Below are 12,360 nucleotides of genomic sequence, written 5' to 3'. Positions count from 1 at the left end.
GTTTCATAGAGGGAACTGGAAAGAGACCAAATAATTCCATTATGGAATCATCTCGTGAATGGAGATGGGAGGAAATGTTTCGAACATGAAAAAGGACCATCTAATCAGCCTAAGGAATCAACCAACAGCCCTACACTCCAAGGGCCAAGGAGAAAAACCTCCAATCAGTCTCTGGGAGCTCCTGTTCCCCTGCACCAGTCTAGGAGGTACCATCCAAGATGGCAGACCACAGAAACACCTCTACTTTCTTCCGCATTGTACACATCATCCATGGGGAGAAGGGAGAAATCCATCACTTTGAGTTCCACCACTATCTAAATAGTTTTGCTGAGCAAAGAATAAGACAAGCTATGCTTTGAGAGTCCTGGGACTCCAGACAGCCAGCAGGAACCCAGCCCTCAGATTACGAGCAGGTGGAGCTTCTAGGAAAAACAGCTGCATCTATGTCTGCAGAAAAGATATTTGCCACCTTCCTTTCAAACACCCATCACCTATTTGGACAATGGTCCACCTCAGCTGTCCTTCACCATCTTGGTCTCTCACCAGTTAACCAAACAATAAACAAGTATTCTTTGCTTTGCCTTCCTATGTGTGTATATCCCACATAAATTATATTTCAGACAGGCTTTAGATCTAGTCAAGCCTGGCAGGAAAGAGTGGGAGCGGCAGATGATTTAGAAAGACAGCGCCACGGAGGGACGAACCTCCTGAACTTCAGCCTCATCTGATCTAGATCCCTGACTCAAATGTCAGCCAGGTCACAGTTTAGAAAACAAAGGTTTATCCAAATATATTCACAACCACTTAAAATACACTTGATCTCAGAACAGCCCATTTAATCTTTTGCACTAACAGAGGGAAGCAAAGACTGATCATTTCAAACAGCACCTGTGTGTCATTTCTAGACTCGAAAGCTCCCTGGACAGTTGATCTTCCTTATTCCTACTTGATTTAGGCAGACAGTAAATTCTTTATCAACCCCTGAGTAAACCTGAGGCTCCGGAGAAATTTAGACAAAAGGAGGAAGTGGGCTTAAACTGGTGTTTGCAAATAGAGTGAAAAATCACAAATAAACAAGAATGGACTTATTTGAATTTGTTTACTCCTCTAGTTTCCTCACACGATCTGTAACATGACAGAGTGGGTGCATACTAAGTCGATTCAGTTGTGTCCGACTTTTGCAACAGTATCAACTGCAGCCCACTAGGCTCCTCTGTCAGTGGCATTCTCCTTGCAAAAATACTGGAGGAGGTTGCCATGCCCTCCTCCATGGGATCTTCCCAACCCAGAGATCGAAGCCCTGTCACATTACATTTCCTGCATTGACAGGTGGATTCTTTACCACTAGCACCACCTGGGAAGCCCAACATAACATAGTAAAAGCCCACAGCTTTATGAAAAACAATGTTCAGTACACACTAAACCTGTAGTATAAGACTTATTTTTAACTAAAAAGAAAACTACGTTCAGACACCTAGAGATCATTAACCAACCCTAGACTCAGTACACATACCCCAAGCACAGTTCGCAACACATAATCTTTAAATGTGACCACTAGGCTGGACCATAAGGAAGGCAGAGCACCTAAGAATTGATGCTTTTGAACTATGGTGCTGGAGAAGACTCTTGAGAGTTCAGGGACAGTAAGGGGATCAAACCAGACAATCCTAAGGGAAATCAACCCTGCATATTCATTAGAAGGACTGATGCTGAAACTTTCAATACTTTGACCGTGTGATGCAGAGAGCCGACTCATTGGAAAAGACCCTGATGCTGGAAAAGACTGAAGGCAGAAAGAGAAGAGGCTGGCAGAGGATGAGATGGTGGATGGCATCACCAACTCAATGGACATGAGTGTGAGCAAACTCCAGGAGACGCTGAGAGACAGAGAGGCCTGGCAAGCTGCAGTCCACGGGATCACAAAGTCAGACAGTACTTAGTGACTGAACAATTATGCTGGAAACGAGATGACCCCAAAGAAAAGCTGAGCTCTATAGAGGAAGCATACCTGGGGTGGGCCAGTTCCTCACCTCTCCACCCTCACCTCAGCAGGCTCTTCAGGCCCTGGTACACCCAGCATTTTCTATAAACCCCTGACTTATATTTCCAGAGAACCCACACTCCTAACCACAGTGAGGGAACTGAAGGGGATGGTGCTTACCTGGGATTTCCGATGTTTGGCTCTAAGGATAAACGGCTTAATCAGAAGCATCCAGGGCACAGAGATCAAAGCCATGATAACAAAGAAACTCTGGACTTCTTGCTGTAAGACCAAAATGGGAAGGTCTTAGCGCTTCAAGGTGACGGCACAAAATACTTTAGATGATACAAATGATTATTATGGATCAACTACACATGATCAATACACACGATCAACTGTATTTCATTTGGAGAGATCAGAAGCATTTCAGTAAACCCATTCGCCTTCCCATCGTGGGCTATTCCCACTGCAGAGAGAGACCTGTCAGTCTGGTGGTGTGGGGTGTCCACTCATGGCAGGCACAGGGGACTTCCTCTCTTTATTCCTTACTTTCCATGAAGCCCCTGATTGTACACCCACACCGTATGGAGCCAGTCACTGGACAGGAGTGTTCACAAGCCACATCATAAGGGCATTTTATTTGACTCATGTCTCCCTGACTCTGTTCTGTGCGGACAGTTAGCACTGGTCCTGGAAAAAGATCAGGCCTGGCACTTTACCAGTCACTCTGGAGTGACCAAAAGTCCTTGCATCACTTTAAGTCACAGACATTATCTCCATCGGTAATCCTGCTTTTTTTAAAAAAAATATGTATTTATTTACTTGACTGAATATTACTTTATTTAATTGTGGTATGTGGTATCTAGTTCCCTCACCAGTGATCAAACCTATGCCCCTGCATTAGGAGCATGGCATCTTAGCCACTAGACCACCAGCAAAGTCCCTCCATCAATAATCTTATATTTCCAGTATTACTGAGCCCTGCTGCTCTCACATCCAAAAAAAGTACACACGATGGCCACTTGACTTGCACAGTCTCATTGTGGGTGAGTTATCTAATGGGTTCAGGGACATCTGGACTGAACTCTTTCACTGTCTGTGTGTGTGTGTGTGTGTGTGTGTGTGTGTGTGTGCGCGCGCCACAATTCACTTCATTTTGGAATGAGACGTCCATGGTCTTTGTGCCTCGTTGAAACCCAGGAGTCATCCCAGTTTATCATCCTGTTAGGTATTTCCTTTCACATCCTCGACCCCACCACTTCTTCTTACCCTCCTGAGTCACCAGGTTTGAGGAGTGACCTATGGCTCCTGTGGTCTAAAGGACCAGGATGCCGGGGGAGGCTTTTTCAGAGCCACTGTGTTCAGAGTAAAAGGGAAAATGTTTCTTGAGCCCTCACATTTCTCTAACTCTCTGGCATGCTCCCAGTGAGACGATTTATCATCATCCCAACTGTAGCAAGATTTACCCCAATAACAGTGATTTACCCCCACTAACAGTGATAACATCTTAACTTTCTCCATCTCCTACCCTCCTCCACCCTTAATTACTTACAAGGAGAATGGGAGGTGGGGTGGGAACCACATGCAAGGCACTCGCCAGTCCCAGGCCCCTGCCCTCGAAGCTACCTCATTGCCTTCTGCCTGACTTTATATCATGCTTTTCCCCTTCACAATGTCTAAAGCAACCAGACGTGCCTCCTGAGCTGTTGCTCTTCTCTTTGATACTGAAACACAGCACAAAGCAGCCAGGGCAGTGTTGGGAGCATGCGTGCACATTCACTCAGTCATATCCAACTCTTCGCAACCCCATGGACTGTAGCCCGCCAGGCTCCTCTGTCCATGGGATTCTCCAGGCAAGAATACCAGAGTGGGTTGCCATTTCCTCCTCCAGGGGGTCTTCCCAACCCAGGGATCAAACGCATGTCTCCTGCACTGGCAGGAGGATTTTGTATCACTGAACTACCTGAGAAGCCCACCAAATATTTATTTATTTGACTGTGGCATGTGGGATCCAGCTCCCTGATCAGGGATCGAACCTGGGCCCTCCTGCACCAGGAATACAAAGACCCATCCTTTGGACCACCAGGGAAATCCCATGGACAGAGGAGCTTGGCGTGCTATGGTCCATGGAGTCTCAAAGAATTGAACACGACTTAGCAACTAAACAACAACAACTAGAGTTTACTTTCAGAATAAAAGATTATTCCATTTTAAGATACTATTTAGAGCACTTACAGTTTCAAGCCAATCAATTTGAAGGATTATTTTTCTCTTTCTTCGCAGACAACGTACAAGCCAGTTTTCAACCCCACGGCTATAACCCCTCAGGTGCATTACCCAAACAGAAACCACTGGAGCTGCCTCAAAATGTGGAGAAGTTACTCATTCAGGGCCTTCTGAAATCTGAAGAACCGAACACGTTGGGTGCTGAGATGGCTCAGTCTTACAGATAATTACTCTCTGCAAAACCCAAGAGCAGGAGAGATTTGACATAATCAAAATGCATGAAAGAAAAAGAAAGCCCAGAAGTACCTGATATTGGTACAGAGGTACATTCGAAGAGTCCTTGTAGTTGAATAGGAACATGTTGATGAAGTGGATAAGGATGCTCGGGGCTCGCCGGGACACAGAGACACTGAAGGAGCACCATTTGAAGATGATCATGAAGACCAGGTATCCAAAAAGACTCAGGATAAAAATCATCTCAGGGATGAACTGCAGAATGATGTTCAGAGTGTTTCTGAAGAACCTGGGGGTGGAAAACACACATACAAGAGAGAACACTGAAGGAACGCCAATCACTCACCATTCTCTCCAAAGACCCAAGTGTTCATTTTTCTGTTTTTTGAATCCTGCATCCTCTCTTCAGGTAAGTAGTAATCATGCATGGATGGAAAAATGAGAAAGAAAGGTGCTTTTGCACAAACAGTTCAGAGAGAGCCACGGTCTAAAAGGTAAAGTCATGAGGCAAAGAACAGGCTCACACAGACAGCTGGCGACCTGGGCACAGCTTCCCGTGCAGACCCAATTCATACCCCACAGTCAAGGGCATAAGGATACAGACGCAAGGCTTGACAGCTATTCTCAAAAGGATGCTCTGAAACAGGTGTTGGCCAACAACAGCCCATGAGCCAAACTGAGCCCATTACCTAGTTTTGCACAGCCTGGTTTTTACATTTTTTAATGGTTTGGGAAAAATCAAAAGAACGATATTTTATGACCCAAGAAAACTATAGGAAATCCAAATTTCAGTTTTAATTTGACTGGAACACAGTCACACTCATTTGTTTACGCACTGTCTGTGGCAGTGTTCATTCACGCTACAACACTGGAATTGAGGAGCAGTGACAGAGACCACCTGCCTTGCAAAGCCTAGCATAGGTACTGCCTGGCCCTTCACACAGAAGGTTTGTCAACTCCTGCTCCAAGACACAGAGAGAGTCCCACGAGACTAAGCTGGGGGATCCCCAGGTAAAACGTCAGAAAGAGCCTGTTAATTATAAGAGCTATTGCAGGGAAAATGGAGATCCGGTGATAAAGCAGGCTTGAGAGAGATCGTTGAGGCTGGCCTGACACACGATGCTAACCACAGTCCACCCGGAAAGTCCTTCTGGTTTATCCTGGTTTCACCTCATGTCGCTCTCCCAGCACTCTCAGGCAGGCAGCAGCACCAAGGCGTTGCCTTCACCTACTCACTAAATCGTTCTCATTTTTCAAGTAGAATCATATGTGTATTGGTTTTCCAATAGACATGGGGCACCACAAGACTGTTCTGGCCAATGAAATGGGAACAGAGGTGGCACGTGTCACTCTGGGTGGAAGCTTAAGAATCGGTGTGTAACGGACCACTCTCTCCTGCCACAGCAACTCGCAACTTCTAGGTGGCGGCCGCCCATCAGCCCTGGTCCTAGTGTGAGGATAAGATGAGCAGCACCCCCAGTGGCCCGTCATGACATGTATCATGGCCTTGAGACACTGAGATTTGAGAGTTGCTTGTTTCTACACAATAACTGACCCATTCTGACTCCTCTAGTCCCGCTCTGTGGAAGAAAACAATCACAGACACGTTCAGCAACACATCTGTGATCATGCAGCAACAAGCATGTCAAATCTGATTCTAAACCCTGCATCATTTCTGCAGTTCGGTACTGCACTCCTGGAAGGTGGGTTTTGGTGACACCTACAAGCGGCCATGTCCATAAAGCGTCTCTAAATAGGCTGTTTTCAAGCATTTACAACTTTAGCACAAATATGCAAGTTTGACAAGCTTTGGTAGAGATAGAGCGTAACAGAAAGGATAGCTGGAGAAATTAACCACCAAAGAAGTGAAAGAGAGGCCACTGTCAGTATGAAGAAATGACTACCACGTGGAATTCAGAATCTGAGGGCACTCTGGCCCAAATGCAGTGGGGCTGAACCCAGACAGAGCGGCAGCTGAGGCCTGGGGGGTTGGGAGAAGACAGAACACTGTGGCTGCAGCCCATGGGGTTGTGAGGAGTCAGACACAACCATGAGGCTACGCAGCAGCAACAACAGCACTGTGGGCTTGCAGTCTCTTCCTGAACTCTCAAATATTTCTCAGGTGAAAGGTGCACTCAGCTCAGGAGAAACAGAGGTATCATTTCTGGCAAATCACCTTTCCAAGCTCACGCCAAGAGACCCAGGATGGTAAAGAATCTGCCTGCAATGCAGGAGACCCAGGTTCGATCCCTAGGTCAGGAAGATCCCCTGGAGGAGGAAATGGCAGCCCACTCCAGTATTCTTGTCTGGGAAATTCCATGGACAGAGAAGCCTAGCAGGCTACGGGCCATAATGTCACCAAGAGCTGGATACAACTGAGCATCTAACACTCTCACACGCCTTAGGAAGGAAACTTACAGATGGACACAGGACCAAACTGGTGGCCCTGTCACCACCCATCACCGACGTGGTCAGACCAACAGGCAGAAAGTTCATCACAGAACCTACCTGTAATTGAAAAGGCTGAGAATGACACCAAAAACCATCTGGACAATTCCCAGGATAACTGACATCTTCATCTTATAGGAGTTCAAAAACGTTAGCTTGTTTGAAGCCAAGTTCCAAATCTGGAAGGGAAAAAAGACAAGAAGCACATGAGACCAAATGGAGAAAGCAGCACCGACGTGCAAACCCCACCATGTGCAAAACAGATAGCTGCTGAGAAGCTGCTATGTAACAGGAAGCCCAGCCTGGCGCTGTGTGATGACCTAGAGGGGCGGGATGGGGAAGGGGAGGGAGGCAGTGTATGTATGATTATGGCTGATTTGCACTGTTGTATGGCAGAAACCAACACGAGATCATAAAGTAATTTTCCCCCAAATTAAAGAAAGAAATACATGAGACCAGAGTCTAGAAGTTCTATCAGAGTCAGGTACTAGAGCTATGTTTGCTCTGAGAAAATCACTCGGGGAAGCACCTCCACTACCCTGATCAACCACTTTGGCATCAGAGCTGCACCAGGCTTGTCCTGCACCTTCTGCTTTGCCTGCCTGGTTGGCCAGTACCCACAGGATCACTCAACACGGTGAGGGCAGGGTTACCTGCACACTTTAGACCCAGCCTGGAAAAGCTAAAAACGTTCATGGGTAAATACCAGGCACATACTAAGCCCTTTAAGTGTATTTATCTCATTTAATTCTAATAAAAAATCCTATGAGATAGTTATAAGTATTCCCATTTTACAGATAAGTACAATTACAAAATCTCAGGGAGACTGTTATTTACACACTCAGGGAGAAATAATATAATGGCAAATGGGGCATTTATTCCATATGCACCAAACTCTTCTGGGTGTTTTACCTATAAAATCCATTTACTCTTCTTAGCAACTCTATGAGGACTATTATTACATCCATTTTACAGACGAGGAAACAGAGACACAGAGATAATAACTTGCTCAAAATCACATAGCAAGTAAACAGAAAAGCCAAGATTCAAGCACAGGCTGTCTGATCCTAAATCACCGGCTTTTAACCACTGTGTAATGTTCATTTATTATAAATATTTACAACACTTTTAGAAAATCCCCTCAGCTGATGCTCAAATATTTTGTGGTTTGATTCACAAATAGATGTGTAACACAGTTAATAAATGCAGCTGTAGAAATTTACATTATGTAAAAATCAAACCCTTCATTAATATATATAAGTGCTATTAATAGAAATGTTCTATTAAAGAGATTATCTCTGGAGAATCAGATTGTAGGAACAGGAAAGGCAAGAAAGCCAACTCATTCTTTAAAATAATTTTTGCATTATAAGGAGTTTTAATCATATATATTGTCGCTGTTGTTCAGTCGCTAAGTCACATCCTACTCTTTGCAATCCAATGGACTGCAGCACACCAGGCTTCCCTGTCCTTTACTGTCTCCCGGAGTTTGCTCAAACTCACGTCCATTGTGTCGATGATGTATAATTCTTTTATAAGAAAAAGACTAAAACATTTTAAAAACCTAAATGTTACTAGGAAAAACTGTATCATTTTCAGCATCCCGCCTTGCCTTTCACCCTCACGTTTTTCTAACTAGTGGGCAGATGACAAAATTGAATGGAGACAAGAGACTAAACCACTTCCCAGATAGCTAAGTGGTAAAGAATCTCCTGCCAACGCAGGAGACACAAGAGATGCGGGCTCGACCCCTGGTTTGGAAAGATCCCCAGGAGGAAGAAATGGCAACCCACTCCAGTATTCCTGCCTGGAAAAGCCCATGGACAGAGGAGCCTGACAGGCTGGAGGCCATAGAGTCGCAAAGGAGCTGTACACGACTGAGCACACACGCAGAGGCTGGATCACTCAGTTTTGAAAGGCTAAGTACGCTATTCTCCCTTTGTCTGTGAGGAGCAAAATTGGGCAGATAGGATTTGCTGATGCATCAGATGGGGGCTGTGAAGGGAACAGACAAGACGGTGGGAGCAATGATATTCAAAGGAAAGAAAAGTCAAACAGACCTGAAAAATCACACCCATCTATACTCCCCCTCTGCCTGCCTGCTACTCGTGAAACTCCTAGGACCAAAGATAAAGCCTTCCAGTCTACAAAAATAACAACTTGTGTTTATTTTTAGCACCTTGCAGCTTACAAACCAGGCTTCAAGGATTTAACCTATTTTGATAAAACTTAAAATGCAAGTGCCAAGTAAAAACCAGTTCTGGGTGATGCTTGCTGTTTTTATAAGAGAGGGGAGGCAGGCAGAAAGTGGGAGGACTCAAAACTGAAGAGAGGGTGAACCCCAAGAGAGGAGAGACCAGAGAACCAATTTTAGTGCAGTATTATCCCTCAATTAAAAGCCACTTGTTATTGGCAGGAAAGCTGTGACAAACTTAGCATATTAAAAAGCAGACATCACTTTGCCGGCAAAAGTCTGTATAGTCAAAGCTATGGTTTTTCCAGTAGTCATGTATGGATGTGAAAATTGGACCATAAAGAAGGATGAACATCAAAGAATTGATGCTTTCGAACTATGGTGTTGGAGAAGACTCTTGCGAGTCTCGGACTTCAAGGAGATCAAACCAGTCAATCCTAAAGGAAATCAACCCTGAATATTCATCGGAAGGACTGATGCTAAAGCTGAAGCTCCAATCCTTTGGCCACCTGATGCAAAGAGCCAACTCACTGGAAAAACCCTGATGCTGGGAAAGACTGAGAGCAGAAGGAGAAGGGGGCGGCAGAGGATGAGATGGTTGGATGACATCACCAACTCAATGGACAGGAGTTTGAGCAAGCTCCAGGAGACAGTGAAGGACAGGGAAGCCTGGCCTGCTGCAGTGCATGGGGTTGCAAAGAGTCAGACATGAGTTAGTGACTGAACAACAGCAACATTATTCCTCTCAATTGTCAGCAAGTAAAACTGTGGTCTCAGGTTCTCTTCCAACAAAAAGAGCATAGAGGAGACATTTATGAACCGTATCTACCAAGTTCAGGTCCAGATGCTCGTGCTCATTTGGAGCACAAGCCTGCCATCTGCTGGTGATATGTGCTAAGGCCATGGTACCAGTGGCTTTGCACTAAGGCGCGCATGACTTCTTGAAATCGCTTTGCACCTGAAGTTTGGGCAAAGGAACACCTTTGTCTGGCTCAAATCCAACTGAAGTAGATATAACAAAGCAATTAGAGTTAACACATTTTTTTAAACTCTAATTCTATGCAGTAAAATAAAGCAAATATAAAAGCAAATCCATACTTCTCTAGGAAAAGTTAAGATGCTAATCATTGGAAGAAAATGTCAAAGTTGGGAACCTGGCTAGGATGCTAAATTGCTTATCTAATAAGCATATTTTCCAGGCAAACAAGGGCCTTTTAAAGAAGCAATTGTTAACCGCCAAGGGTATGATTGAGAAGAAAGAGGCAGATGTTTGGGAAACTGCAGGGAAAATGACCCAGTGGCTGGATATAGGGTACAGGTAGGACGTGTACTCAAATCTGGGGCACTGTGTCACAAACACCTCCAAGACCTGCTCTTCTATCTCAACACATGTTTGTGGATTTCATAGGTCCTAGCGCTTTCTTCCCCTCCACACAGAGGAGGGGAAGAAATCTCCTCAGCAAGACATTTTACGTAAGAAATATTTAACCTCAGAAGACATTATTACCGGATCAATTCCAAACGGGTATGGATTTCCAGAGTATACTCCCGGAACAGCTGGGTCCAGCTGCAACAGTGGATTCGTTTTCAATACCTGCATACTATTGAGAGCGAAAGGAAAAACAAAGACAAAACCAATGATCAACCAGAGGTAGGAAAAATACTACAGGAACATCAGTCATCCACTTGCAAGCAGCCAGTCAAAGCCTAACTGTTGGTGTGACTCACCAACTGGCTCATTCGATTAACAAATAACCGTGCTTCCCTGGTGACTCAGGGAGTAAAGACTCTGCCTGCAATGCTAGGAGACCAGGGTTCGATCCTTGGGTTGGGAAGATTCCCTGAAGGAGGAAATGGCAACCCGCTCCAGTATTCTCGCCTGGAAAATCCCATGGACACAGAAGCCTGGCCGCTACAATCCATGAGGTCACAGAGAGACTGAGTGACATTTACTCACTGAATAACCACTATGTGCTAAGCTACAGAAATTACCCTCTGGCTCCCAAGGAGGTCATAGTCTGAGTTTCCCAAGGGCTCTCAGCCTGATGAGGTAAAGCAAAATCTATCCTACATCAAAAAAGAGGCGGGGGAAGGGGTGCCAGGAACACACGTGCGTGCACACTCAGTCGTGTCTGCTCTTTGCGACCCTATGGAGTGTAGCCTACCAGGCTCCTCTGTCCATGGGATTTCCCAGGCAAGAACGCTAGAGCGGGTTGCCATTTCCTTTTCCAGGGGATCTTCCTGACACAGGGATTGAACCTATGTCTCCAGCGTCTCCTGCATTGGCAGGCAGGTTCTTCCAGCTGAGCAACCAGGGAAGCATAGAAGAAATAAAATCCAGCCTTGGGATGAGCCTGGGAAATCTCCCCTGGGGGCCCAAGAGCTGATCCTGGAGGATTGAACTGGCTTCCACACGTGGCCCCTGACCTCTGGGAATCTCAGCCCCTGAAAGTTATGGTCCACTGACTGCCTTTAGGGAGGAGAAGGGGACAACCGAGGATGGGATGGCTGGATGGCATCACGGACTCGATGGACATGAGTCTGAGTGAACTCCAGGAGATGGTGATGGACAGGGAGGCCTGGCGTGCTGCGATTCATGGGGTCGCAAAGAGTCAGACACAACTGAGCGACTGAACTGAACTGAACTGAACTGAACTGACTGCCTTTAAACCTGTGTCCCTTTCTCACTCAGAAGTACAAATGTGAATGAGCGGGAACTTCTTACTGTCTGTACAAACCTGACGGGGCTAAGAACATTAGGGTTTAATTTTTTTTTTTTTTTAAGAGCACATGTCTGTGGAGGGACCCAAGACTGAGTAGTTGAAAGGGTGAAGAACAGGACGGTGGCACCTTAGGCTGCCTAGAAGTACATTCCCTCCCTCCTGCAGCTAGGGCGGTGGTGGTATTTGTAGCCCAGTGCAGGGAGGTCAGGAAGCCTGATTATGCTGACCAGGCCCCCAGTGCCAGTGGAAGCAGCTGGGCCTGACTGGCCATCTCAGACCCAGACCCCTGTCCAAAAGGCACACCTCAGTGCAAATGCTTGGATTTCACTATCAGAGATGTGTTTGTGTGACAAAATAAAAAGAGGAAATTGGCCTGGTGCCCACAGCCAAGCCATAGTATCTGCTGTTGAACATAAGCAATTTCAGGGAACATCAGATATGGCCACAGGGTGACCGTGGTGGATCAAAACAAAAACAAGACCATTTCACAATCATATCTAATGTCAAAACAGGGACATTTCAAGATAAGGACGCTGTCCAAACCACAAAAATGA

General features: G+C 45.6%; 1 protein-coding gene across 1 annotated transcript in view; it reads right to left on the bottom strand.

Annotated features, from left to right (window-relative positions):
- ATP6V0A4 (ATPase H+ transporting V0 subunit a4) overlaps positions 1–12,360 on the bottom strand; it is a 47,113-nt gene that overhangs the window by 10,807 nt on the left and 23,946 nt on the right. Inside the window, exons 14-17 of the mRNA XM_018046887.1 lie at positions 10,591–10,684; positions 6,950–7,068; positions 4,514–4,730; positions 2,162–2,263 (exon numbers count right to left, since the gene is read on the bottom strand). Coding sequence (XP_017902376.1) covers positions 2,162–2,263; positions 4,514–4,730; positions 6,950–7,068; positions 10,591–10,684 — 532 coding nt within the window. The remainder of the gene's footprint in view (positions 1–2,161; positions 2,264–4,513; positions 4,731–6,949; positions 7,069–10,590; positions 10,685–12,360) is intronic.

The sequence above is a fragment of the Capra hircus genome, chromosome 4 (genome assembly GCF_001704415.2).
Source record: "Capra hircus breed San Clemente chromosome 4, ASM170441v1, whole genome shotgun sequence".
In the NCBI taxonomy this organism is placed as follows: domain Eukaryota; kingdom Metazoa; phylum Chordata; class Mammalia; order Artiodactyla; family Bovidae; genus Capra; species Capra hircus.
Note: the sequence above shows the minus strand (reverse complement) of the source record. Positions and strands in the feature narration are given on the sequence as shown.